Below are 27,701 nucleotides of genomic sequence, written 5' to 3'. Positions count from 1 at the left end.
ATTACAGTTCTGTAATCAGAAGCCAACACGGTCTCGCCAAGCTGAAGCAGAGGTACCAGGCAGAGCCACTTCACTTTTTGAAGGCTTTTGGGGAGAATTCGTTTTATTTTTCATTCAGGTTTTTTTAAATATATTTTTTATTGATTTCAGAGAGGAAGGGAGGAGAGGGAGAGAGAGATAGAAATATCAATGATGAGAGAGAATCATTGATCGGCTGCCTCCTGCACGCCTCCCACTGGAGATTGAGCCCAAAACCCACCCCGTCATGTGCCCTTTACTGGAATCGAACCTGGGACCCTTCTGTCCGCAGGCCGACGCTCAATGCACTGAGCCAAACCAGCTAGGGCTCATTCAGGTTTTTAAGCAGAATTCAGGTCCTTGCCATTGTAGACCCGAGGTCCCTTTTTTCTTGTTGACATTCCTTGCTTCTAGAAGCCACCCACATCTCTTCTGTCTCTGGCCGCCTCCCTCCACCTTTACAGCCGGTAATAGGGGGTCAAGTGACTCTCATGCTAGGACTCTCTCCTGCTCTTCTGTCTTCCCGTGTCTACGCTTCCTCCCTCCACGGCTGAAGGCTCTCTCATGTGATTACATTGGGTCCAGCAGGTAATCCAGGATTGTCTCCCCATTTTAAGGTCAGCTGATTAACACCCTTAAGTCCATTTGCAACCTTAATTTCCTTTCCCCCTGTAAAGTTAGTAAATTTACAGGTGTGACATAGCCACCCATCCCGGTGGAACATCTAGAATTTTGTTTTCCTTGCCTACATGCAGCAGCCTTAGGTCAGCATATTATCACTTAAAAAGGTGGATTCAGAACCATGCAATCCCTTTAGGGTGGGTTGATGGAGTGCTCCTTGGTAGCTCTCTTACCTCTTTTTTTTTTGTCCAGCATTACAGACTTCCTTAGTCTTTTCCAAAGATTTCGGTTTGCTTGTGTTTGTTCGGAAATCACTTAGCATTGATGAAGTAAGTTGAACATTTTCTTTTTTTTTCTTGCATATTCCTTTATGTTGAAGTGACTCTTAATCTTACTCATATTACTACAATGTGTATTTCTTTTTTTATAGTTTCGTGATTGTCGAGAAGAAATCCTAAAATTTTTATGTATTTTCTTAGAAAAAATTGGCCAGAAGGTCACACCTTATTCTCTTGATATTAAGGTAAGGAGGAGAAAACATAGTTTTGCCAATATTCATTTTAATTTATGGTGTGAGTTCAACTTGAATTTTTATTTAATTTCTGTCTTTTTATTTCTGCTTGATTGTGTTAGAAATAAAGTGGACTGCCCTGGCCGGTTTGGCTCAGTGGATAGAGCATCAGCCTGCGGACTCTAGGGTCCCAGGTTCGATTCCGGTCAAGGGCATGTACCTTGGTTGCGGGCACATCCCCAGTAGGGGGTGTGCAGGAGGCAGCTGATGGATGTTTCCCTCTCATGGATGTTTCTAACTCTCTATCCCTCTCCCTTCCTCTCTGTAAAAAAAAAAATCAATAAAATATATTTTTTTTAAAAAAAGAAGAAATAAAGTGGACTATTCTTTTTTTTTTTAGATTTAATAAAGCTAAGGCCATTGTCAAAAACTATTTGATAACTTTTTTTTTTACATAGGATCAGTAATGCTTTTATAAAAAGTCAAAATAAGTTGTATTTTTGAATTGTGGGGATATTTCAGAACACTTTAATAAACAATTTTAAAGAATTTTTCCCAAAGGTAAGATTTATATATATATATATATATATATATATATATATATATATATATATATATATTTTTTTTTTTAATCTAGTTTCGTTTTTTTTTTTTAATATTTTACTGATTTTTTACAGAGAGGAAGAGAGAGGGATAGAGAGTTAGAAACATCCATGAGAGGGAAACATCCATCAGCTGCCTCCTGCACACCCCCTACTGGGGATGTGCCCGCAACCAAGGTACATGCCCCTGACCGGAATCGAACCTGGGACCCTTGAGTCCGCAGGCCGACGCTCTATCCACTGAGCCAAACCGGTTAGGGCGATTCATATTTCTTATAGTTCATGTTCTCTTTGACAACAGTCTGAAAAATTTGCCTGTTTTATGCCCCCCATTCTCTTTCAACATGCTTTCCATAAGGTTTCCTCATAACTTACTAAGGAACTAGTAATCATAAATTAAGTTGTTGTTTATTAGACTTATTTATGCTTTTAACAAGTGCTGCATCTTGAAGTAAGTTGTTTTTATTTGTCCAGATTTGCTTCTTGTTCTTGGATGCTCAGTGTTGATGAAGAAGTATGTATCTAGTTTATGGTAATTTATAGGAAGTTATCTTATCCTATATAATAAAAGCCCAGCAGAATGACAGGTCGACCAGTTGCTATGACACTCACTGACCACCAGGGGGGCAGACGCTCAACGCAGGAGCTGCCTCCTGGTGGTCAGTGCACTCCCACAGTGGGAGCACTGCTTGGCTGACCAGTATGAGCGGCGCTCCCACAATGGGCCGATCCCCGCTGGTCACCCTCCTGCCCCCCCACCTCCCAGTACTTGAATCCCATGCATTGGGCCTCTAGTAAATTATAAGTGGCTCTAATATAGAAAATGTTTTTAATGATTTATCAGTCTTTTTTTTTTTTTTTAGCAGATTTTGATTTTATTCTCTTTTGACTTCTAATCTTTCTCGATTGGAATCTTAATATTTAAAAACATTGTCTCAAGAGTAGGAGTGACATTTATAGAGTACTTCATAGTTTACAAAGTTCTTTAATGTGCAGTTTGCCCCTTAATATTTAGCAAATCTTTGTTATACTTCATCTCTCTAGCTTACAAGTTAAGAAACTCACCCCAGTCTTGGCGCTAGGTTGCCTCCTTCCAAAGCTCCTGCTGCTTTCATCGCACTGCACTGTAGAGGCCAGCCATTCTTCTCCGAATTGCTTTAGTTACCTTTTTTGTTTTTCATTCTTTCTTTCTTGATATATGGCAACAAGTGCTGTGGGAAATACATAAAGAGGAATAACTTTAACTTTTTTCTTTTTTGCCTGCTGGGTCCCCATTGATTTTGTTATTTTGGTTATTAATACTACTCCCATTGCAGATTGCATCAGTGTTTTCAGTAATTTTAATTCTGTATATTTACATACTCTGATGTTATTTTTAATAATAAATTGTGTTATGGCACATATTGGTATTACTATTCTCAGAGACGTAGTTTTAGATCTTACTGACTTTTTGGTATGTCTCCTTTTAAAACCTAGAATACTTGTACCAGTGTTTATACAAAAGATAAAGCTGCTAAATGTAAGATTCCAGCCCTTGAACTTCTTATTAAGGTAATTTTATATTTCTAAATGCATGCATTCTATGTTAAACATATAACTTAAAAAACTGAAAATTGGAATTTTGGGTTAGAGATATTGGAGGATAGACTCAAATGACATTTCTGTGTGGATAAAATGGACGTTTCCCAATCATCACCCAACAATACTTTGATATTTTGTTCTCAGTCTCTTCTGGGTAGCAAAAGAAGTATTTGGGGTTTTGAGGAGAATGAAGGTGAAAATAACTAAGACATTTACTGCTCCTCCACTACTTTCATTACCCTTTCTCTTAAAATTACTAAGAATTGCCAAAATATATCTCATTGTATCTCTGAGTTTTTTCCTAGAACCTTACCATGAGAATGGGTCTGTATATTGTATTTCAGTAGTCATTGGGACTCTCTCTCACTTGTATCTCTCTCTTAGATGGATCTCTCTTTTTGCATCTCTATTTTAGAATTCCTTTGGGTCTTGTTGGTCCTTAAGTGCCTCCAAGAGAATGGTTTTAGTCATGTTCCTGGTTTCTTGGAAAGAAAAATTAAGTTTATACCCTATTCCCCTTTGTAGCTCCCCTCTGTTCTTATATCGCCACCTTAGCCCCTACCTATCAAATAGTCTGAGAGACCAAACATAAGTCCCCTGGAGACACATGATTCTGGAACTTTGCTGTAGGTAGTTGATGCCTTTTCATTATTTTCCTCTTGAGCCAATGCTTATTTGTATTTTTTTAGTTACTTCAGACTTTGAGAAGTTCTAGACTCATGGATGAATTTAGAGTTGGGGAATTATTTAGCAAATTCTATGGAGAACTTGCATTGAAAACAAAAATACCAGATACAGGTGAGATGCATTTAAATGTTATTTTAAAATATTTTAACAAGTTAACATTAAAATTATTAGTATAAAACTTAGGTTTGTCTATGTCAAGGTACTTAAAAGGTTTATATGTGAATCCTTTTTTGCTGAAAATAAACCAAAACGGAAACCTACAAAAACAACGTGTAAAGACTTCTGCTTATAAAAATTTTAATCTTTTTTTTTTTATTGCTTAAAGTATTACAAAGGGTATTACATATGTATCCATTTTATCCCCCCGCCCTAGACAGTCCCCTAGCCTCCCCTGCCCCCCAGTGTCTTATGTCCATTGGTTATGCTTATATGCATGCATACAAGTCCTTTAGTTGATCTCTTACCCCCCTACCTCCTGCCCCCCAACCCTCCCCGGCCTTCCCGCTGCAGTTTGACAGTCTGTTTGAGGCAGCTCTGCCTCTGTATCTATTATTGTTCAAAAGTTTATAATGGTCTCTATTGTCCATGAATGAGTGAGATCATGTGGTATTTTTCCTTTATTGACTGGCTTATTTCACTTAGCATAATGCTCTCCAGTTCCATCCATGACGTTGCAAATGGTAAGAGTTCCTTCCTTTTTACAGCAGCATAGTATTCCATCGTGTAGATGTACCACAGTTTTCTAATCCATTCATCTACTGATGGGCACTTAGGCTGTTTCCAGATCTTAGCTATGGTGAATTGTGCTGCTGTGAACATAGGGGTGCATATATCCTTTCTGATTGGTGTTTCTGGTTTCTTGGGATATATTCCTAGAAGTGGGATCACAGGGTCAAATGGGAGTTCCATTTTCAGTTTTTTAAGGAAACTCCATACTGTCTTCCATAGTGGCTGCACCAGTCTGCATTCCCACCAGCAGTGCACAAGTGTTCCTTTTTCTCCACATCCTCTCCAGCACTTGTCGTTTGTTGATTTGTTGATGATAGCCAGTCTGACAGGTGTGAGATGGTACCTCATTGCTGTTTTGATTTGCATCTCTCGGATGATTAGTGACTTTGAGCATGTTTTCATATGTCTCTTGGCTTTCTGAATGTCCTCTTTTGAAAGGTGTCTATTTAGGTCCTTTGCCCATTAAAAATTTTAATCTTTATAAAATGATTTATTTAAATATAAATCTCACAACACATGTTAAATGTAATTTGTTTATGATATTAGATTTGCATAAAACTTATCAGGAAATATTCTAGTACATAAAACTAGATTTTTGTATGTTTTGCTTTCAACTAAACATCCTCTCATTTTCTTACTTGTAAATTTCTGTTATTTATCTAAATGTCATTTTAGATCTTTATTTACCTAAAATTATTTTTTCAGTTTTAGAAAAAATATATGAGCTCTTAGGAGTGTTAGGGGAAGTTCATCCTAGTGAGATGATAAATAATTCAGAAAAACTGTTCCGGGCTTTTCTGGGCGAGCTTAAGACCCAGGTATGTAAACTTTATGATATTCTGCTTCCATAGATTTGGTTGTGTTTTTCTTTTTTTAATGGCATCTTCTTAAAACTTTCCTTTTAGATGACGTCAACAGTAAGAGAGCCCAAACTACCTGTCGTAGCAGGATGTTTGAAGGGATTGTCATCACTTATGTGCAACTTCACTAAATCCATGGAAGAAGGTATTGCTTGGCTTCACGTGATTCTTTATGCAAAAATTGTAGGTCTAAAATAAATTGCCCATTTATTTTTTTAACTTTTAAACCAATTTCGGGTTCACGTGCAGTTGTGAAAAATAACACAGAGAGACTATGTATGTTCTTGGCCCAGTTTTGGCTAGTGATATAGTATAATAGCACAACCAACATAATAGACTTTGAAAAAAATCTACCGACCTTATTCAGGTTTCACTAGTTTTATGTGCATATACTTTTATATCTGGATTTAGGTCTGTGCAGTTTTAGCATGTGTAGATTTGTGTATCACCCCCACAGTCAAGATACTAACCAGTTCACCACCACAAGGATCCTTCCTGCTAACCTTTTATAGCCACATTCACCTCTCTTTCTTCCCCCTTCCTATTGTAACCACATCTGATCTATCTTCATCTTGAATTTTGTTATTTCAACGTTATATAAATGCACTCATGATATGTAACTTTTTGTGGCTGGCTTATTTCACTTAGCATAATGTCTTCAAGGTTCATCCATGTTGTAATATGTGTCACAATTTCCTTTTTAATGCTAATACTCAATTTTATGAGTATATATACTACATTTTTTAACCTGTTTATGCATCAATGGACACTGGGATTGCTACTACGCTTTCACTATCTATATATATAAAAAAGCCTAAGTGACTGTTATGACCAAGCGACCAGAACAACCGGAACGACCTGTCAACCAGTCGCTATGACATGCACTGACCACCAGGGGAAAGATGCTCAACGCAGGAGCTGCCCCCTGGTGGTCAGTGTGCTCCCACAACCAACCTCCTGCAGCTGGCCAACCTCTTGGGGTGCCTCCCCCTGGCTGTCCCAGATCGCCGGCCAGGCTGAGGGGCCCCTCCCATGCACGAATTTGTGCACCGGGCCTCTAGTCCTATATAATAAAAGGTTAATATGTAAATAGAACAAACGGCGGAACAACCAGTTGCTATGACACACACTGCCCACCAGGGGGCAGATGCTCAATGCAGGAGCAGCCCCCTGGTGGTCATTGTACTCCCATAAGGGGAGCTCTGCTCAGGCAGAAGCTGGGCTCACAGCTGGAGAGCGCAGCGGCAGTGGTGGGATCCTCTCCCGCCTCCACGGTAATGCTAAGGATGTCCGACTGACAGCGCTAAGCTGCAGTTGGACATCCCCCACGGGCTCCCAGACTGCGAGAGAGCATAGGCTGGGCTGAGGGACACCCCCCCCCCGAGTGCACAAATCTCATGCACTTGGCCTCTAGTTGTGAATAATGCTGCTGGAAAATGGGTGTGCAGATATCTGTTGGAGAACCTGCTTTCATTTTTAAAATATTTTTTTATTGATTTCAGAGAGAAAGGGAGAGGGAGTGATAGATAGAAACACTAATGATGAGAGAAAATTATTGATCAGCTGCCTCCTGCACAGCCTCCACTGGGGATCGAGCCCAAAACCTGGGCATGTGCCCTAACCAGTGATCGAACTGTGACCTCCTGGTTTATAGGTCTACCCTCAACCAATGAGCCTCGCTGGTTGGGCATGGATATTTTTTCATTGATTTCTAGAGAGAGTAGAAGGGAGGGCATAGGGGGAGAGAGAGAGAGAAAGAAACATTCATGTGAGAGAGACACATTGATTGTTTGCCTTCTGCACATACCCTGGCTGAGGGTGGGATTTGAACCTGGAATCCAGGTATGTGGCCTTAACCAGAAATCGAACCCGTGACCCTCTGGTATGTAGGCTGACATTCTAAACACTGAGCTGCATTGGCCAACGCAAGATTTCATTCTTTTTTTATGACTATTCCATTGTGTCTGTACCATCTCTACTTTATTCATTAGTCTACCGATGGCCACTTAGGTTGTTTCCATATCTTGGCTATTGTAAGTAATGCTGCAGTGAAGATAGTGATATACAGTGTATATGCCTTTATGAAATTGTGTTCTGAGTTTCTTTGGATAAATACCCAGAAGTGGAATTGTTGGTTCTTTCTTTGTGTCTTGTTATAGCCTTTGTTTTAAAGTCTATTTTGATGATGTAAGTATTGCTACCACAGCTTTTTTTGTTTTTGTTTCTATTTGCAGCTGATATCTATTTCAGTTCCTTTACTTTCAGTGGGTGTGTCTTTTGATCTTGAAGAGGGTCTCTTGGACCCAGCATATGTATGGGTCTTGTTTATTTTATCCATTCAGCCACCCTATGTCTTTTGCTTGCAGCATTTAATCCATGTATATTCAAGGGTTTATTGATAGGTATGTAGTTATTACCATCTTATTCTTCATATTTTTTATCTTTTTTTTTCTCCTTGTTAAGGATGTCCCTTTAACATTTCTTGTACTACTAGTTTGCTGGTGATGAACTCCTTTACCTTTTTCTTGTATGGGAAGTTCTTTTTTTTTTTTATTGTCTAAAGTTTTACATATGTCTCCTTTTTCACTGATGACCCCCCACCCCCACCCCAGGCAACCCCCCTCCGCCCTGTGTGGGAAGTTCTTTATCTGTGCTTCGATTGTAAATGACAGCAAATATGGTTGTAAGTCCTTGTTTTTCATCACTTTAAGTATTTTGTGCCAATTCCTTCTGTCCTGCAAAGTTTCTATTGAGAAGTCAAATAACAGTCTTATGGGAGTTCCCTTGCAGCTAACTGTCTTTTAAGATTCTCTCTTTTTCTTTAACCTTTGGCATTATACTTACGATGTGTCTTGGTGTGGACCTCTTTGGGTTTATCTTGTATGTCTATTTCCTTCACCAGGTTAGGGAAGTATTCTGTCATTGTTTCCTTTTTTTTTTTAATGTATTTTTATTGATTTCAGAGAGGGAGAGATAGAAATCGATGTTTCTATCTCATCATTGATCGGCTGCCTCCTGCACACATCCTACTGGGAATCCAGCCTGCAACCAGGCAGGTGCCCTTGACCAGAATCGAATCTGGGACCCTTCAGTCCTCAGGCCGACGCTCTATCCACTTAGCCAAATGGGCTAGGGCCTGTCATTATTTCTTCAAATAGGTTTTCAGTTCCTTGTTATCTCTTTCCTCCTTCTGGCACTCCTGTGATTCCAATGTTGTTATGCTTGATGTTTTCCCAGAGTTCACTTAAACTACCCTTATTTTTTAAGGTTCTTTTTCCTTTTTGCTGTTCTGATTGGGCATTTTCTGTTACCTTGTTTCTAAATCTCTCATTCCATACTCTATACCAGTGATGGCGAACCTATGACACGCGTGTCAGGGGTGACATGCGAACTCATTTTTTTGGTTGATTTTTCTTTGTTAAATGGCATTTAAATATATAAAATAAAGATCAAAAATATAAATCTTTGTTTTACTATGGTTGCAAATATCAAAAATTTCTATATGTGACACAGCACCTGAGTTAAGTTAGGGTTTTTCAAAATGCTGACACGCCGAGCTCAAAAGGTTCGTCATCACTGCTCTATACCATCTAATCCAGGGGTCCTCAAACTACGGCCCGCGGGCCACATGTAAATAAAAATATTGTATTTGTTCCTGTTTTGTTTTTTTACTTCAGAATATGTGCAGTGTGCATAGGCATTTGTTCATAGTTTTTTTTTAAACTATAGTCCGGCCCTCCAACGGTCTGAGGGACAGTGAACTGGCCCCCTGTTTAAAAAGTTTGAGGACCCCTGATCTAATCTATCAATTTCATCTAATGTATTCTTCATTTCACTTATTAGATTCTTCATTTTTAACTTACCTTATGTTTTCTATCTCCTTTTTTATCTGTTAAAGTTCTCACTGAGTTCGTTGCACATGCTTATAAAAAGTATTTTGAGCCCAGCCAGCATGGCTCACTGGTTGAACATTGGCTTAAGAAGCTGGAAGTCACAGTTTAATTTCCGGTCAGGACACATAAGTCATATGGGTGTTCCCTTGTAGGTAACTAACTGCTTTTCTCTTGCTGCTTTTCAGATTCTCTCTTTGTCCTTAATCCTTGGCATTTTAATTATGATGTGTCTTGGTGTGGGCCTCTTTGGGTTCCTCTTATTTGGGACTTTCTGTGCTTTCTGGACTTGTAAGTTCATTTCTTTCGCCAGGCAGGAAAATTTTCTCTCATAATTTCTTAAAATTTTTTCAGTACCTTTCTCTCTTGGCCTTCCGGCACCCCCATAATGCGAATGTTGGTATGCTTGAAGTTGTTCTAGCATACACTTACACTATCTTCATATTTTTGGATTCTTTTTTGCTCTTCTGATTAGGTGTTTTTTGCTTCCTCATATTGCAAATTGTTGATATGATTCTCAGAATCCTCTACTCTATTGTTGAATTCCTGTAATTTATTCTTTATTTCAGTTAGTGTATGCTTAATTTTTGACTGGTCCTTTTTCATGTCTTTGAATTTCTCACTGAGATCCTTGAATGTCTCCTAAGTCCCTTGAGGATTTTTTGAGTCCCTAGAAGCTCTCATAAAGAATCTTGAGCAATAATAAAATAAAATTTTAAAAAAAGTGGAAAAAAAAAGATTATTGAGCAACCTTAGAAACATTGTTTTGAACTGTGTATCCAGTAATTTGCTTGCTTCCATTTCATTTATTTCTCTTTCTGGAGATTTCTTCTGTTTTTTCATCTGTGACATGTTTGTTTGTCTCCACATTTTGGCTGCTTCCCTATGTTTGCTTCTCTGTATGAGGTAGAGCTGCTGTGTCTCCTGGCCTTGTCTAATAGGTGTCCTGTTAGGCCCAGTGGCTCAGCCTCCCCAGACCCTTGAGCTGGGCACTGTAGGTGTGCCCCTGTGTGGGCTGTGTGCACAGTCTTGTAGTTGAGCTTTGATTGCTGTTGGCCTCACTGGAGGAGTTGACGTCCAGGCCAATTGGCTGTGAGGAACAGCTGTGACTACAGTGGAAGAGCTGCTGTGCACCTCTATGGAGCAGGACTTGCTTTAGGGGGGCTTTGGTGTTCACTGAGTCTGCCCCTTGAGTGTGGTGTTTGTGGATGTGTAGAGTTGTAATCTGTTATGGTCTGAAGCTGTCCAGCAGCTGCACTGGCTCCAGGGCTTCAGAGAGGTGCAAAGTCAGCCACTGCCTGGGACCACCTGGCAGGAGCTACCAAGCGATCTGTAGATGGCTGATACTTGTATTGGGCTTGGAGGTGCCCAGGTGAGGCCAAGCTGTGAAGCAAGGCAGGCTGGTGCTAGTGCTGGGCCTTGGGCCTCTTATTGTTAGGAATGGGGCATGCTGATGCTAGATGCTGCTTGTTTAAGAGATTTTAGGAAAGTCTGAGCCCTGAGTCAGGACAGGCTATTCATATGGAAAAGCATCTGCAAACTGCTTGGGCAGGGCTGCAAGTTGGCTGGGGTCTCAGGGAATCACCAGGGCAGAGCAAACAGTGTGGGCCAGGCTGATGGAAACTCAGATATGGCTGCCAGTCCACTCTGTGGTGGGGGAGGTCTCATTATGGGAACAATGACCCCTGTGAGCACCTCTGTCTGGGAGAAATCTGCCCCCGAGTTCCTGCCCCAAGGCCAGACAGTCCAGTTCCTCCTCGGATGTCCTTGGCTTCTCCAATGCCCCTGCCAAGCACTGGAGCTCAAAGGGAGCAGGATCATGTAAATTAGTTTGCCTGCCTTTTAAGAGGGACTGCCTGGATCTGGTTTTTAAGCTGGGTGGGATGGGAAAGGACCAGATTTCAGTCAAAAACCTGGAAACTATGGAACATCCAAGCTTAGATGTTTACTGTGCAGTTGCATGTGTAAAACCGGATCTTGCAAGAGAAATTAGACTTCAAGATACAAATTAGGAAGTCTTCAATATAGAGATAATATGTAAAGCGATAAGTGTGAGCAAGATTAGCTAGAGAGCAAGAGCAGAGAGACTAAGGCAAGGATATAAGGAGAATCTGGAAGAGGGATTGTGGTACTGCCTTACTCTGGGAGGGGTCTGAATGCAAAGAAACCAGAGTGGCAGCGTGGGTCCAGCTCAACAAGGGCCGCTTCAGTTGGTATGCTTGTAGAGGAAGCAGTCCATGGGCAAGGAGAGATGGGCACAGGAGGGTGGACAGGGGAAGCAAAGCCTGGGAGAAGGCATGGAGGCTGAGAAGGCGTTCATTCCCACTGCTGAGCACTCAGGCCCTTGAATCTCTGGGCTCCACTATGTTCACAAAGCTCACTCATTCTAGACCAAAAGTGCCTGGTGCCCTGTGTCTGCACACTTCTGTGTACACTGTCACTTTCTATCGAATGACCTTTTCCCCCAACTAGTGTACCTGTTCTTTTAGGTCCAACTCAGGTGCTACCTTGCCTATAAAGCCTGTCTTGAATACTCACTGCCGGAAGAAATCTTTCCTTGTTTTGTATGCCAAAGTAGCTTTTTTTGCATGTCTTTCATGGCGTTATTCTCCAAACATGCCAGTGTTTCTCTCTGACCCCTTCACCCTCTATCACGCCTGGGCTGTGTTTTCAAATATATCAATCCTGGCAATCAGAGCCCACAATTCTTGAGCCTTTGCTGTTTTCAATTCACTGTGACAGGAGCACTCAGTGATGAATAAAGCATGATTTCTGCACAGCTGCAGTGACTACTCTTGGGAGATAGTTATACAAGTAACTGAGATGTCAGTCAGGCCAGGATTTAGAGCCTCAGAGTATAATTGGTTGCCTGATTTTGTCTCCCCTTTTAGATAATATGTTTACTAAGGTCAAAGATCATATTTTCATTATTGTAATTCCCATAATTAGTTGGCTTTTACTATATGTAGAATAAATGCTTGGGAATATTGGAAAAATAATAATGTGTTTGGCCTTCTTTAATTCTCCAAACATCTCTAAAATAAAATATATAGTGCCCCTTTTTACAGATAAGAACACTGAGGCTCAGAGATTATCTAACAGTTTGTAAGTAAGTTGAAATATAAACTTATGTCTTTATTATTCCAGGTTTTCTTCTTACTTTACTGAAATAACAATTGTGCAGCAGTAATAATAATTTGCAGCTCTCTAGCTGAATTTAATGATAGAAGTTGTTATTCCTGAATTTACAAGAGACTGTTGGGGTTAATATAGATGTCAAGCTGTCTGAAATAAAGTTACTTGTAAAGTCATTTGTGAGGTTTGTCAGATGATAATGTTATGATTTATAACAGAACTTCTTTTCTTTCCCTAGATCCCCAGACTTCAAGGGAGATTTTTGATTTTGCATTAAAGGCAATTCATCCTCAGGTGAATTAATATTATTTGAATTCTTTTACAGTTGAGACTTGTGGTTGTCAAACATTGATGGTAATTTTTTTTTTTAAATAGATTGATCTGAAGAGATATGCAGTGCCCTTAGGTAAGACTCTATATTTAATGAAGTAGAATAATTTGTTATTAAATTAATGTCTTTAGTAAACTTTTACTTAAACTGTAAATGAAAGTAAATGTGGCTCTGGGGCTGATGCCTGGATGCCCTGAGTCTGAGGCTGACATGCCATATGCAGCTGGGCTAAGGCAGTGGTTCTCAACCTGTGGGTCGCGACCCCTTTGGCGGTCAAACAACCCTTTCACAGGGGTCGCCTAAGACCATCCTGCATATCAGATATTTACATGACGATTCATAACAGTAGCAACATTACAGTTATGAAGTAGCAACGAAAATAATTTTATGGTTGGGGAACTGTATTTAAAGGGCCAGAAGGTTGAGAACCACTGGTCTAAGGGAAAAAAGGAGAGGAGAGAAGAGGGGAGGGCAGAGAAGGAGAAGGTAAAGTAGGTTAGGAGAGGAGAAGGAGGCGAGGTTTTGGGGGACTTTGTGTTTAGCACACATTTTGGTTGAGATGGTCACACCTAGATTACATGATTTAGAAAAAATTACTTTAGAGCATAATTTAGGGGATACAGATGGTTTGCTCCTCCTTCTGAGCTTTGGGGGTAATTGGTGAAATCATGGACCTGGTGATTCAAGTGGAGGATAGCGGCATTTGAACTCTGATCAGGACCTTAGGGCATTATAGTGCAGTGATACTGGGTCTTCATGAATAGTTTTAATTTTGACTTGTACTGAAGCCTTCTTGGTTCTTTGTTGTGCATTTTGTGGTCCTATTTTTTTTTTTTTTGGTCTTTTTTGTTTTGTTTTTTATTATTTTTTTATTTTTGTGTGGTCCTATTTTAAATACAGTGATATTTGCATTTGCAGCTGGCTTATGCTTATTTACCCTGCACGCATCTCAATTTAGCACCTGCCTTCTGGACAACTACGTTTCTTTATTTGAAGTCATGTCAAAGTGGTGCAGCCACACAAACGTAGAATTGAAAAAAGCTGCACATTCAGCTCTGGACTCTTTTCTGAAACAGGTACTAAAATTTAACTAACATTTAAAACTATTTTTTCCATGCAAAAAAAGTAAACTCCAATCTTGTGCATAACACATTTGAATAATAAGTACAAGTTGATTCATTAGCTTCTGTAGTATTTAAAGGAAAAAAGCTTGGTTATTAATCAGTCGTCTGCATAGCAGCAGGATTGAAAGAAAGCTAGGAAGTTACCAGATGTGATCAGGGCCTTAGAGTCAAGAGTCTTCAGAAGTGGTAATGAGGAGGGGAAGGAAAGAATGGCTAGGATGTCTGGCCTTCTTTGAGCCAGAGAGATCCAGGTGGGGTTGAGGAAACACATCTCCCTAGAGTTGAGCTGTTAAATAGGGTGCTTGTGTTTGTGTTACTTCAAGAACAGGGAGAGCCCATTTGCTCTTGGGTGTTTCCTGCCTATTGATTTCAGAGAGAGGGAGAGATAGAAACATCCACAAGGGAGAAACATTGATCAGCTGTCTTCTGAACACCCCTACCAGGGATTGAACCCACAACCCGGGCATGTGTCCTGACCGGGAATTGAACCAGCAACCTCCTGGTTGGTTTGATGTTCAGCCACTGAGCCACACCAGCTGGGCTGGCGTTTTCCATCTAGATAGAATGTGGTTGAGCCTGCAAGTTTGGAAACATGTCTCAGTTGGCTAAAGAGAATGTGCTTGGGATTGTGGTTTAGGGCAGCAATCGCCAACCTTTCGGACCTCACGGACCACCAGTGGTCCGCGGACCACCGATTGGCGACTGCTGGTTTAGAGCATCTGAAAGTGTCTGGAAATACCTGCTGTTCAGCCTGGCTGTTACGGAATTAGATTTCTTAGGCTGGCTTTGAAGGAAAAGTGAAGGGTCACAATAAAAGTTTTGTTTGGAGCAATGTTATAAGTGGTAGTTAAATTTGAATGTTATAAGTGGTAGTTAAATTCACATGAAGACCAATCTGAACTTTGACACAGGTAGTTTCCCATTGTAGGGATATCATGGTTTGTTTATGGACATTACATGGTTTTCAGTTTGGAGCTATTTTAAATGAAATAGCGAAGAACATTTGTGACCAGGTATTTTTGTGGACATATGTTTTCATTTCTCTTGAGTAAAAACCTAGAAATGCAATTGCTGTGTCACATGGTTTTTCTGATAAACTTTATAAGAAACTGCTGAACTCTTCTCTTCTCCAAGCTGGTTGTACCATTTTACATTCTCACCAGCAATGCATGATAGTTTTAGTCACCCTACATCCTTATAAACAGCTGGTATTGTAGGTCTTTTTAATTTTAGCCCTTTTTAAAAAATTTTATTGTTCAGGGTATTACACGTCTTCCACTTTTTCCCCTTTGCCCCACCCCAGGCCTTCACCGCACTATTGTCTGTGTCCATGGGCTATGCATATCTTATATAATAAAAGGGTAATATGCAAATCTACTGAATGGCGGAACGACCGGTCACTATGATGTGCACGACCACCAGGGGGGAGACGCTCAATGCAGGAGCTGCCCCCTAGTGGTCAGTGCACTCCCACAGGGGGAGCGCTCTCAGCCACAAGCGGGGCTGATGGCTGGCAAATGCAGCGGTGGTAGTGGGAGCCTCTCCTGCCTCCCCAACAGTGCTAAGGATGTTGGATTACAGCTTAAGCCCCTCCCCCTGGCCACCCCTGCCCTCCATGGGCCTCCACCATCCCAATCGGTCTGCAGCCCCTCCCCCCCCGGCTGGGCCCGCCCCTGATTGCCCCCCTCACCCCAATAGGTGGTGGGGCTGGCGGGCCAACCTGCAGCCCCTCCCCCCAGCCAGCTCTGCCCTTGATTGGCTCCCCCCCCCCCCCACCAATCAGGGGAGGGGCTGGTTGGCCGACCTCCCACAGCCCCTGCCCCAGCCACTGACCCTCAATTGGCCCCTCCACACCCCATTCGGAGGCGGGGCCAGATGGCCCACCACCCATAACCCTTCCCCACGGCTCCCCCGCCCCCAGTTGGCCCCCCAACCCTAATTGGGGTTAGGGCTCACCAGCCAATCACCCACCGTCTACTCCTCCCGACAAGCCTGGCTCCAATTGGACCTCACCCATGCATGAATTTGTGCACTGGGCCTCTAGTATATTAATAAATGATGTGCGTTTTGATGGATTTTTATCTCCTTTATCACTTTTAAATGTTTTTTTTTTAAATTTTTCTTATTCTGTCTGTGTGTTTCACTTTACTCAGTTTTATGTACTTTTGTCTCTTTGTTTCAGGTAGAAGAGCCCCTTTCAACATTTCTTGTAGTGCAGGTCTTTTGGTGGTCAGTTCCCTCAGTTTTCGTTTGAAAGCCTTTATTTCTCCTTCATATCTAATGGATAACTTTGTTATATGGAGTATTATTATTATCTGGCCATTACCATCTTTTGATATTTTGAATATATCGTTCTGCTCTCTCCTGTAGAGTTTCTGCTGAAAAATCTGATGATAATCTGTTGGTTTTCCCTTTGTAGGTTACTTCCCCCTCCCCCCCACTGCCTTGAAAATTTTTTTTCTATTATGAACCTTTGACAGGTTTAATACTATGTATCTTGGAGAGAAGTTCTTTCTGCATTTAGACAATTAGGTGTTCTGCTAGCTTCTTATGCTTGTGTGTTCGGTTTCTTCCCTAGGCTTGGGAAGGTCTCATCGATAATTTATTTGAATGGGCTCTCTGTTTCATTCTTCATCTCTTTTCCTTCTGGGGTACCCAGCATCCTTATGTTGCTCTTCTTAATGGAATCAGACAGTTCTCGTAGAGTTCTTTCATTTTAAAGATATCTTAGTTATCCTCTTCCATCTGAAAAATTTCTATCTTCAAGCTCTCTAATTCTTTCTTCCATATGGTCTTCTCTATTTCCAGTGCTTTGTAATACATTCTTCATTTCATTTTAGTTCTTCACTTCCAGAATTTGTTTGGTTCTTTTTTCTAGTTTAAATCTCTTTGTACAGTATGACATTTGTTCATTTATTTTATTCTTGAGCTCATCAAACTGCCTTTCTGAGTGTTCTTGTATGTCATTGAGTCTCTTTAAGATTGCTATTTTGAATTCTCTTATTTAGTTCACTATGACTTTGAGTTGGGTTTCTAGAGAATTTCATTTTTTCTGTGATACCTTGTTATCTTGGTTGTTCATGGTACTTGATGGTTTCTTCTGCCAGTGCATTAGAATAGTGAACACTTAATTAGGTACTGTTTTGATTTTATCAATTCAACATGTTGATAATAAAGGTCTTTCTTTAGTTTTTCAGTAGAGGGTGCAATAGTGCAAGTTTTTGTTTTCTCTAACATGAGCTGCTTGTGCCTCTCAGGTCACAGTAGGTGGGGACATTGCTATGGTTGTGGGAGTCGCTGCCTGGGTGACTGGTGTGGGTGCCCTCGCTGTATTCAGGTTGCCTGTGTCTCAGGGCACCACCATCATTGGGGGGAGGTGGCAGATGAGAGGAGACCCCGTTCATTAGCTAATCATGCTGCTACCTGGCTCCTTGTGGCAGCTGGCACTGCTGCACTGTGTGTGGGAGGCTGGAGATGTGTCTGCTGCTGCTACCAGTCTTTCTGGTGGTGAGAGCACCACTGTGCTTGGGGGAGGGAGCCGGATTCTTGGTGCTGACACTGCTGCTGCCTCTCCTCTATCATAGTCTGTGTTGTGGAGGTCACACCCTGTCTCCTCCACTGCTACTCTGTTCACTGCGGCCACAGGCTTAACCATGGTGGCCAGGGAAGAGCAGGTATAGGCACTGTCTCTGTTCTACCCCCCCAGCCTGCCTCCCGGACGTCTTATAATATGCCCACCTTCTAATGTACTAATGTGCTGATCTCTTAGGGATCCTAATGTGTTGAGCAGAGGAATGTTTGTTGGATTATACGTGTTTGACTAGTTGTAGATTTAAGGAGAGATACAAAGAGGCAGCCATACACTGCCGTGATGCTTGCCTTTTCATTTGCCTAACAGTATCTTTCAATGAGCAGAAGTTTTAAAAGTGCGATGAAGTACTACATTTTACCAATTTTCCGACTAGTTCCTCCTTTCTATATCCTATGTAGAAAATATTTGTTTATTCCATGAGTACAGAGATTTTCTTTTATTTTTCTTCAAGATGCTTTGCAGTTTATAGTTTTTAGCGTTTACGTTTAGGTCTGTAATCTATTTTGAATTTCTTTTGTGTATAGTGTTAAGTAAGGGTTGGAGGTATTTTCCCCCCTCACTTTTTTGGTTTGAGCACCACTTGCTGAAAAGTCTCCTTTTTTCTCATTGACTTTCCTTGGTACTTTTGTTAAAAATCAGTGGAGCAAATATGTGTGGGTTTATTTGTGTACTCTCTATTTTGTTCCATTCATCTTTTTTGTCTATTTTTATATCACTACCTCACTGTCTTGATTACTCTGCCTTTATATTAAGTCTTGAAATAAAGTAGTGGATATCCTCCAACTTAATTTTTTCTTTTCTAATATTGTCTTGACTAGTATATGTCCTGCATTTAAAAATTTTAAACGTTACTCCTGAAGAATTTTTTTAATCCAATACCTTTTTACACAGTTTTTATGAAAAACATTTTCAGGTTAGTTGCATATAATTAAAAATATATAGAAGAGTACAAAGGAGACTGTTAAAATCTTCTGAGATTTTACCACCAGGGGGAAAAAAATCACCATTTTTGTGGTGATACTTTTAGACCTTCCCCTCCCTTTCTCTGTCCCTCTCTCCCTCTTATCCCCCTTTTGCTGTCTTCATCCCCACAAGGAAGGAATGAGGAGGGAGGAAGAGACATAAAGGAATATTATTTGTAATTTTTATAGCCGTATGATTTTCCATTCTGTTGAATAGGTTTTCCTGATAGCACTTTAAGGTCTACATGATTACTTTTTGTTTTTTTAGTTCTCACCCGAGGATGTGCTTAGATTGAGGAAGAGAGAGAGAGAGAGAGAGAGAGAGAGAGAGAGAGAGAGAGAGAGAGAGAAGGGGAGGGAAACATTGATGTGAGAAACATCTATTGGTTGCCTTCCGTAAGTGCTTGAACATGTAACCCAGTGTGTGCCCTGACCAGGTATTGAACAGGCAACCCTTTGTGCAAAGGATGATGCTCAACCAACTGAGCTACTCTGGTTGATTAATTTTTAATGGCAACATAGTTGTTATATATCACTAGAGGCCTGATGCATGAAATTGGTGCAAGAGTAGGCCTTCACAGCCACAGTGGCTGCCTGGGTCCATCTCTCGTAGCCACAGGCCGGCTGCCTGGATCTGTCCCTCGCAGCTGCAGGCCAGCTGCCTGGATCCCTCCCTCATGGCTGTCTCCATCCGCAGCTGCAGCCCAGGCTTTGTCCGGAAGGACGTTCGGTCTAATTAGCATATTACACTTTTATTATTATAGACTAGAGACCTGGGGCACGAAATTTGTGCATGGGGGTGGGGGGATCAGGTGTCCCTCAGCCCGGCTTGCACTCTCTCCAATCTGGGACCCCTCGGGGGATGTCCGACTGCCTCTCGCAATCTGGGACTGCTGGCTCCTACCCGCTCACCTGCCTGCCTCATCGCCCCTAACCGCCTCTGCCTTGCCCCGCACCCGGGATCCAGGATTCCCTCTGGCTGGTTGCAGGCACCCAGGACTCGGGCTTCCCTCCCTCTGGCTGGCTGCAGGCAGCCAGGACCCAGGCCGGCTTCACCCGGGCTAGCCGCAGCAGCAAGCACTGTCGCCTGGGACTGCGGGGTGGGCAGTTTGTTCCTCTCCCAGGCCACAGGCACAGGTGCAGCCATTGGCACCTGGGACCACGGGGTGGGTAGCTTGTCCCTCTCCCGAGCCGCAGTCCCAGCCACTGGCACCCCGGACCGCAGGGCGTGCAGCTTGTCCCTCTCCCGGGGTTGCAGGTGCAGCCGCTGGCACCCGGGACTGCGAGGAGGGCGGCTTGTCCCTCTCCCGGGCCACAGCCCCAGCTGCTGGTGCCTGGGACCGCGGGGCATGCAGCTTGTCCCTCTCCCGGGCCTCAGGCGCAGGTGCAGCCGCTGGCTCCCGAGACTGCTGGGCGGGTGGCTTGTCCCTCTCCTGGGCCGCAGCCTGGCTGGTCCCCATTCTTCTCTAGAGAGCTCATTTGTGCCTGGCTGGTCCCCATTCCTTTCTTGCGAGCTCATTTGTGTCTGGCTGGTCCCCATTCCTCTCTCCCCAGTGTTGAGTGTCTGAGCAGTTAAGGGGTGATGGTGTGACAATGTGAGGGTGTGACGACCATTTGCATATTATCTCTATTATATAGGATTACATATATGAGCCAAAATATTTTTACCTATTCTCTACTATTTGATAATTATTTCAAAGTTTTTGCTACTATAAATAAAACTTTTGGATAAAAATGCATAAGTATGTTTGTTGAAAGTACAAAAAAATTAGAAAAATTTAAAATTCATAAACATAATATATTCATAAAATGAAAAAGGGTTTTGTTTTTTTTAAAATATATTTTATTGATTTTTTTACAGAGAGGAAGGGAGAGAGACAGAGAGTCAGAAACATCGATGAGAGAGAAACATCCACCAGCCGCCTCCTGCACATCCCCCACCGGGGATGTGCCCGCAACCCAGGCACATGCCCTTGACCGGAATCGAACCTGGGACCTTTCAGTCCGCAGGCCGACGCTCTATCCACCGAGCCAAACCGGTTTCGGCGAAAAAGGGTTTTTTTTTGGCACATCATGCTTTTATATTTTATTTTTTTTAATTAAATCTTCGTTGTTGGAAATATTACATGTGTCCCTTTTTTCTTCCATTGACCTCTTCTAGCCCGCCCTCTGCACCAGGCCTTTACCGCCCCATTGTCTGTGTCCATGGGTTATGCATATATGCATACAAGTTCTTTGGTTGATCTCTTCCCACCCACCCCCGCCTTCCTTCTGAGATTCCGCATTCTGTTTTATGTTTCTATGTCTCGATCTATTTTGTTCATCAGTTTATTTTGTTCATTAGATTCCACATATGAATGAGATCATGTGATACTTTATTCAGTTATTAAGTAAGATGGTAGTTGGCCCTAGCTGGTTTGGCTCAGTGGGTAGAGTTTCATCCTGCGGATTCCAGTCAAGGGTTGTTGGCTTGATCCCCACTAGGGGGCGTGCAGGAGGCATCCGATCGGTGAATCTCTCATCATTGATGTTTCTATCTCTCTCTCCCTCTCCCTTCCTCTCCGAAATCAATAAAAATATATTTGAAAAACAAAAGGTGGTATTTGTTTACTTTTTGAGGAACATATTCATGATATGTTTATGGAAAAAGAAATTAAGAAGCAGTATGTGTGCTATACCTTTCTTCTAAAATAAACAGGGAGTAAAGTGCCTGGAAGGACATATGCTAAGACCTGTGGGACTTTGTGTGAGATTGGGGCATGGAAATGAAAGGTGGATATCCTTTTTCTGCCTTTGATAGTTGTCTAGAGTCTTTTCATTCTTGTCTTGGAAGTCTGTGCTGAAATTAGAATGCTTTTTTGAACACTTATGATCTTGCATTTAGGCTGTTGTCAGTTTGGTAGATAGTGATGTACTTGCTTCTCAAAGTACGTTTTTCTTTTGCCTCGCCTAACTTATTTAAGCCTTATTTTGTTTAAAAACTGTGTAAAGAAAAAAAAAATATATATATATACATATATATATATATATATATATATATATATATATATACACACACACATATATATTTGTTTTCTTTTTTTGTTTTTTTCTTTTTCTTTTTTTTTGGTTAATCATCACTCGAGGATATTTTTCCATTGAGTTTTAGGGAGAGTGGAAGAGAGGGAAAGACAGAAACATTGATGTGAGGGAAACACGTTGATTGGTTGCCTCCTGCGCAAGCCCTGACCAGGGCTAGGCTGGGCAGGAGCTTGCAACCAAGGTATGTGCCCTTGACTGGAATCGAACCTGGGACTCTGGTCCACAGGCTGATGCTCTATCCACTGAACCAAACCGGCTAAGGCAAAAAATACATATTTTTTATTGATTTCAAGAGAGGAAGGGAGAGGGAGAGAGAGGTAGAAACATCAGTGATGAGAATCATTACTAGTAATCAGCTGCCTCCTGTACACCCCACACTGGGGATTGAGCCCATAACCTGGGCATGTGCCCTGACTGGGAATTGAACCCATGACCTTCTGGTTCATAGGTCATTGCTCAAACAATGAGCCACACCAGCGGGCATGAAGATACTTTTCCATTGGTTTTTAGAGAGAGTGGAAGAGAGAAGGAAAGACAGAGAGAAATATTGATGTGAGAGAAACACATTGATTGGTTGCCTCCTGTACAAGCCCTAACCAGGGCCCCAGGCTGAGGAGGAGCCTGCAACTGAGGTATGTGCCCTTGACTGGAATCGAACCCGGGACCCTTCGGGCCGCAGACCGACTCTCTATCCACTCAGCCAAACCAGCTAGGGCTTATTTTTTTGGAAAAATGAGATGCCTTGTCTTTCTGATTATTAGTTCTGAACTTCATTTTGAGTTGCTAATGCGGCTCCCAGTCGGTTGCTGAGTTCTGAACTTGCTGGCCATTGGGCGTGCACAACTCTGTGTCGATTGTCCTGTGTGCCACAGATGAGCTCTAAACATGATTTCTGCTTCATCAGAAAGCCTTAATTCAAAACCTTTTTTTCTTTGGTACATAGGTCTTCCAGCATTTCTTTGGTCTCTTTCAGTTCCATTCTCTAGGAAAAATACATCACATATAATAAAGCCTTGTTTAAGGGAGTGTCTTTTCTGAACTTGATGGAGATTAAGCAAATTGAATCAGTGATTCTTTATGAGTAAAAGTGATTGTATGGAACTATAAAACACACTAATGATTTCTACTTAACCAATTCTAGCCTTTCTCATTTGTATAGATTACTTTGTTTTGCCATTTTATATTTTTAAAAAGTAAATATTATGCAATTGCAGGTTTCTTTTCTGGTGGCAAAAGATGCAGAAATGCATAAAAGTAAGCTGCAGTACTTTATGGAACAATTCTATGGAATCATCAGGAACATGGATTCAAACAGCAAGGATTTATCCATTGCGATTCGTGGATATGGACTTTTTGCAGGAGTATGGATCATTAATTTTCTCTTAACATTTTAGTTTTACTGGGAGTATTTAAAGAAATATAATTTATTACATTTTAAAGTATGTCATCCTTGAGATAATTTTGTTGTTTGCTTTACTGTTAACTTTAAAAAAATTTTTTTTTATTGATTTTAGAGAGAAAGGGAGAGAGAGAAATAGAAACATCAATGAATTGAGTGAATCACACCTCCTGCACACCTGACACTAGGGATTGAGCCCACAACCTGGGCATGTGCCCTCACCGGGAATCAAACCATGACTCTCTGGTCCATAGGTCAATGCTCAACCACAGAGCCATGCAGGCCGGGCACTATTAACTTGTTTTTTCAGTGCCTGCTATGTATGAAGATTCTGTATGTGTTATCTCAAATCCTCATAACTCCCCTCCAAGCTTTTCAGAGTATTATTTCACTTTACAGATGAGAAACAGCCCTAGAGAAATTGGGTAACTTACTAAAGGACATACAGTTGATAATTGACAAAACCAAGACATAAATTTAGGTGTGAAGACTAGAAACAGCATGTGTTTCCACTGTGCTATGCTGCCTCTTATTTATGAAGTAAAATTGTAGTTGATGGTACTCAACATTTTAAAAATAGAAATTCTAATGACAGAAGGAGCTATATATAAGAATAATGAGAATAGCCATAGTTATTTCCCTCTTAGTGGATCTCTGTGACTTCTCTTTTATGGAGAAAATTACTTGCTACCTCTCTTTCTACAGATTAATCTTCAGTGTCTACTCCCTTGTTTCAGAGAACGAGAGGTCCTTTTTCAGCCTTCCACTATCACTATTCATTTCATCCTGATACTTCCTCATTTGCTTCCATGTGTCTCTGTTAGCGCCTTTAAAATACTTAGGGCAGAAGAAACAATATATAAGACACCTCAGCGGTAAATGAGAGCATGGAATTTTGAACTGAACTTCATACACTGTGGCCTAACCAACTTCAACTTGTTCAATGTAGTTAGATGTGTTCACAGTGTAACTAGAGCATGATAGACAAGGAAGGCAGGAGAGAGGGCTCTCAAGGAGAAACTAGTCAGATCCTTAAGGAGGCTGGGCTAGATCTGAAGGCTAAAGAAGCCTTTGGAAAATCTGAAGCTGGGTAGTAGCATCATCAGATCTGTGAGTTATAAAGATGGCTTACAGCGTTCGGTGTGGAGTAGTTGTGTATTCCAAATTTGAATGTAGTTGTCAGTCTCTTCTGGGTGACTAGCCTCATGGGGACTGGGACTACATCTTTTTTGTCTTTAATACCTACTATCAAAACAGTGTCTAGAACAGTGATGGCGAACCTCTGACACGCGTGTCAGAGCTGACACGCGTGTCAGAGCTGACATGCGAACTCATTTTTTTGGTCGATTTTTTCTTTGTTAAATGGCATTTAAATATATAAAATAAATATCAAAACTATAAATCTTTGTTTTACTATCGTTGCAAATATCAAAAAATTTCTATATGTGACACGGCACCAGAGTTAAGTTAGGGTTTTTCAAAATGCTGACATGCCGAGCTCAAGAGGTTCGCCATCACTGGTCTAGAATATAGTTGAAAATCTAGATGCTTTGTGTATGAAAACTTATTTAGAATGTATTTACAGATTATTTAAAACATTTTTGTAAGATATACTGTATTTTATATCTCTATTCTCCATTAAAAAGCTTTTTAATATTTAGTTTATAATCATGGTGTAATAAGACACCTTAAATATCATTATTTTGATATTGATGAGATTGATAAAGATTTCTATTTACCTTTCCTAAAGCCTTGCAAGGTCATAAATGCAAAAGATGTTGACTTCATGTATGTAGAGCTCATTCAACGCTGCAAACAGCTGTTCCTCACCCAGATGGACACTATTGAGGACCACATTTACCAGATGCCAAGCTTCCTCCAGTCTATTGCAAGTGTCTTGCTTTACCTGGATACAGTAAGTGGAATAATTACTTAAACTGAGCATAACTTATTTAATCTCAGTTCTTCAATAACTCAATGGAATTGTATGAACAGTATGCACTCAGTATAGGCCCCATTATGATCAGGGTGACATTTTTAATTAGTATTTTGTGTCAGTGGAATTATAGTCATGAAACTTGACTTTTTGTTACCCACAGCAGGAAAAATTATTTGTTACTCTTTCTGCCTTTCTAAAGGTTAATTAAGATCGCTGCTTGGGATAGACTTTCATTTTAAGTATCATTCAGACAGTTTTTCTGTATGTGTTTTTTAAAAATGTAATCACAATGATAAATGTTAAATTTATTAGTAGATGTAGATAACAAACCAGGTTTTTTATTGATCTAATAGTGTCTAATGCAGGGGTGGGCAAACTTTTTGACTCGAGGGCCACAGTGGGTTCTTAAACTGGACCGGAGGGCCGGAACAAAAGCATGGATGGAGTGTTTGTGTGAACTAATATAAATTCAAAGTAAACATTACATAAAAGGGTACGGTCTTTTTTTCCAATAGTTTTATTCATTTCAAATAATAAATTTCAAAAACTACCCGTGGGCTGTAGTTTGGCCACGGCTGGAATGGGTTGTAATTAATTTGAATATTTGTGTTATTCCCATATTTATTCGTTTCCTTCCCTAACTTTTAGTTTGCTCTCCGTTTCTAATAGGTCCCTGAGGTGTACACTTCAGTTCTGGAACATCTCATAGTGGTCCAGATAGACAGTTTCCCACAGTATAGTCCAAAAATGCAGTTGGTATGCTGTAAAGCCATAGTGAAAGTTTTCCTAGCCTTAGCAGAAAAAGGACCAGTTCTCTGGAATTGCATTAATACTGTGGGTAAGTTTGGAATTCACTTTTGTTTTCATAATGAATAATGAACACTTAACATGTTTTATGATATAGATGAAGAACATCAGGTTGCCAAATTCTTTTGTATCTTTTGATGTCTCTTGGAGAACTCCATATATTTTGGTGGACCAAAATCTCTTTTTTCTGTGCTTTTTTTGAATCTTTTTTTCTCTCTTCCTTGTGCTTCTGAATCTGAATAGTACAGATTTAACAAACTCTAAGTTTGTTAAATTAACTAAGATTTTAACAAACTTAGAGAAAAAAATTGAGAAGTAAAGTTATGTTAATAAAAAGAATGACTATCATTTTTGTTGTTTGGTTGTATTTTTCCTTGTTTATTTCATTTTTGTTTTTGTTTTCTTTTTTTCAGTGCATCAGAGTTTAATCAGAATATGTTCTAAAGCAGTGATCCTTCAAAAGGTAAATTCTGAATCTAATGTTTTGTAAATTAGAACTTTGTCTCTGAAAGTTAGAAATGTTTTTGGACTTTGTAGTCTGTAATATATAAAAGTGGCCTTTTTAGTTATTAGCCATGCTGTACAATTTGGAAAGTTAGGATTAATAGCTCTATATTTTTTTCAGGCGAATAAACTCCTAAATTATGAAATATCCTTAAACATATTTACTGTTATATACAACTTTTTACAAATAGGGAATATTTTTTTCTCTTGAAATTTTAGGACAAAATACTTAGGTGTATTCTGGAACACATCTTACTTAACTTGAAGTTACAGGATGAGATGAGAGATAGGCCTGTATAAGAAAGTGAGGTAAATGCCTTATAACACATCCCATGGATATTGTTTTTGAAATATTAGCACATCACTCTTTTAGTCCCAGTGAGAAGAATCCTGTTTTCAGCTTGCCTTTTTATTATGCTTTCATAATGTATTATCTTCTTCAATCATACTATAGTCTCCTACTGGTAGCTGATTTAGCTTAGAAAATTCTGAAAATCAGGAAGTTCTGGCAGCAATGCTTACTTTGTGACTTCATTAGTAAATATTGGTGTAATGTTTTCCTGTCCAGGGTGCTGAGTCTGAATTGGAAGACCATCGTGCATCAGGGGAAGTTAGGACTGGCAAATGGAAAGTACCCACATACAAAGACTATTTGGATCTTTTTAGAAATCTTCTGAGTTGTGACCAGATAATGGTAAAATGACAACTTTAAAGTCATAAAATACCCTTGTTCCTCTGTATTATGTGTATAGTTTATATACTTAAGAATTATTTGCCTGACCGGTTTAGCTCAGTGGATAGAGCGTCAGCCTGCGGATTGAAGGGTCCCGGGTTCGATTCCGGTCAAGGGCATGTACCTTGGTTGCGGGCACATCCCCAGTAGGAGGTGTGCAGGAGGCAGCTGATCGATGTTTCTCTCTCATCGATGTTTCTAACTCTCTATCCCTCTCCCTTCCTCTCTGTAAAAAAATCAATAAAATATATTAAAAAAAAAAGAATTATTTATTTCAGAATTATATTTTTCCGACTTTTAGTCATTTATTTAGAAAGTACTACAAGTAATAAAAAATCAAAACAGTGTAAGTTAGGATAAAATGAAACTAGAAAAAAGTAAATTAAAAGGAACAAAATTATTGGTCAGTGCAGTGGAAGAATATTTCAGAAAAAAAAAGTGATCAGAAGCTTTTAATCTCTCTGCAAATTAAAGGCCAAAGGAAGAAATGGGCTAGCTACCTTTGCTTCCAGAGTCAAGTAGTAAGAGGATCGAGAGAGGAAAAAACCCAATGTGACTGTTCCCGCATAGTTTCTCTGGTGAGATAGGGCTCTCC

At 40.5% G+C, this 27,701-nt stretch overlaps 1 protein-coding gene across 3 annotated transcripts in view; it reads left to right on the top strand.

The window, feature by feature from the left end:
• The window catches only part of PRKDC (protein kinase, DNA-activated, catalytic subunit), a 209,319-nt gene that overhangs the window by 1,251 nt on the left and 180,367 nt on the right, over nucleotides 1–27,701 (top strand). The window contains exons 2-15 of one of the 3 annotated variants that reach the window (XM_059672694.1): nucleotides 892–968; nucleotides 1,070–1,162; nucleotides 3,229–3,303; nucleotides 4,023–4,131; nucleotides 5,455–5,567; nucleotides 5,655–5,754; nucleotides 12,873–12,928; nucleotides 13,010–13,040; nucleotides 13,884–14,041; nucleotides 22,939–23,085; nucleotides 24,874–25,038; nucleotides 25,732–25,900; nucleotides 26,283–26,332; nucleotides 26,942–27,067. In XM_059672694.1, the coding sequence (XP_059528677.1) occupies nucleotides 892–968; nucleotides 1,070–1,162; nucleotides 3,229–3,303; nucleotides 4,023–4,131; nucleotides 5,455–5,567; nucleotides 5,655–5,754; nucleotides 12,873–12,928; nucleotides 13,010–13,040; nucleotides 13,884–14,041; nucleotides 22,939–23,085; nucleotides 24,874–25,038; nucleotides 25,732–25,900; nucleotides 26,283–26,332; nucleotides 26,942–27,067 (1,469 nt within the window). Of the gene's footprint in view, nucleotides 1–891; nucleotides 969–1,069; nucleotides 1,163–3,228; nucleotides 3,304–4,022; nucleotides 4,132–5,454; nucleotides 5,568–5,654; nucleotides 5,755–12,872; nucleotides 12,929–13,009; nucleotides 13,041–13,883; nucleotides 14,042–22,938; nucleotides 23,086–24,873; nucleotides 25,039–25,731; nucleotides 25,901–26,282; nucleotides 26,333–26,941; nucleotides 27,068–27,701 lie in introns of those variants that run through there. The other 2 variants (XM_059672695.1, XM_059672697.1) reach the window with 2 other exon arrangements.

This window comes from Myotis daubentonii, chromosome 17 (assembly GCF_963259705.1).
Source record: "Myotis daubentonii chromosome 17, mMyoDau2.1, whole genome shotgun sequence".
NCBI classification, from domain to species: Eukaryota; Metazoa; Chordata; class Mammalia; order Chiroptera; family Vespertilionidae; genus Myotis; species Myotis daubentonii.
The sequence above is the reverse complement of the archived record's forward strand: the minus strand, read 5'-3'. Positions and strand labels throughout refer to the sequence as shown.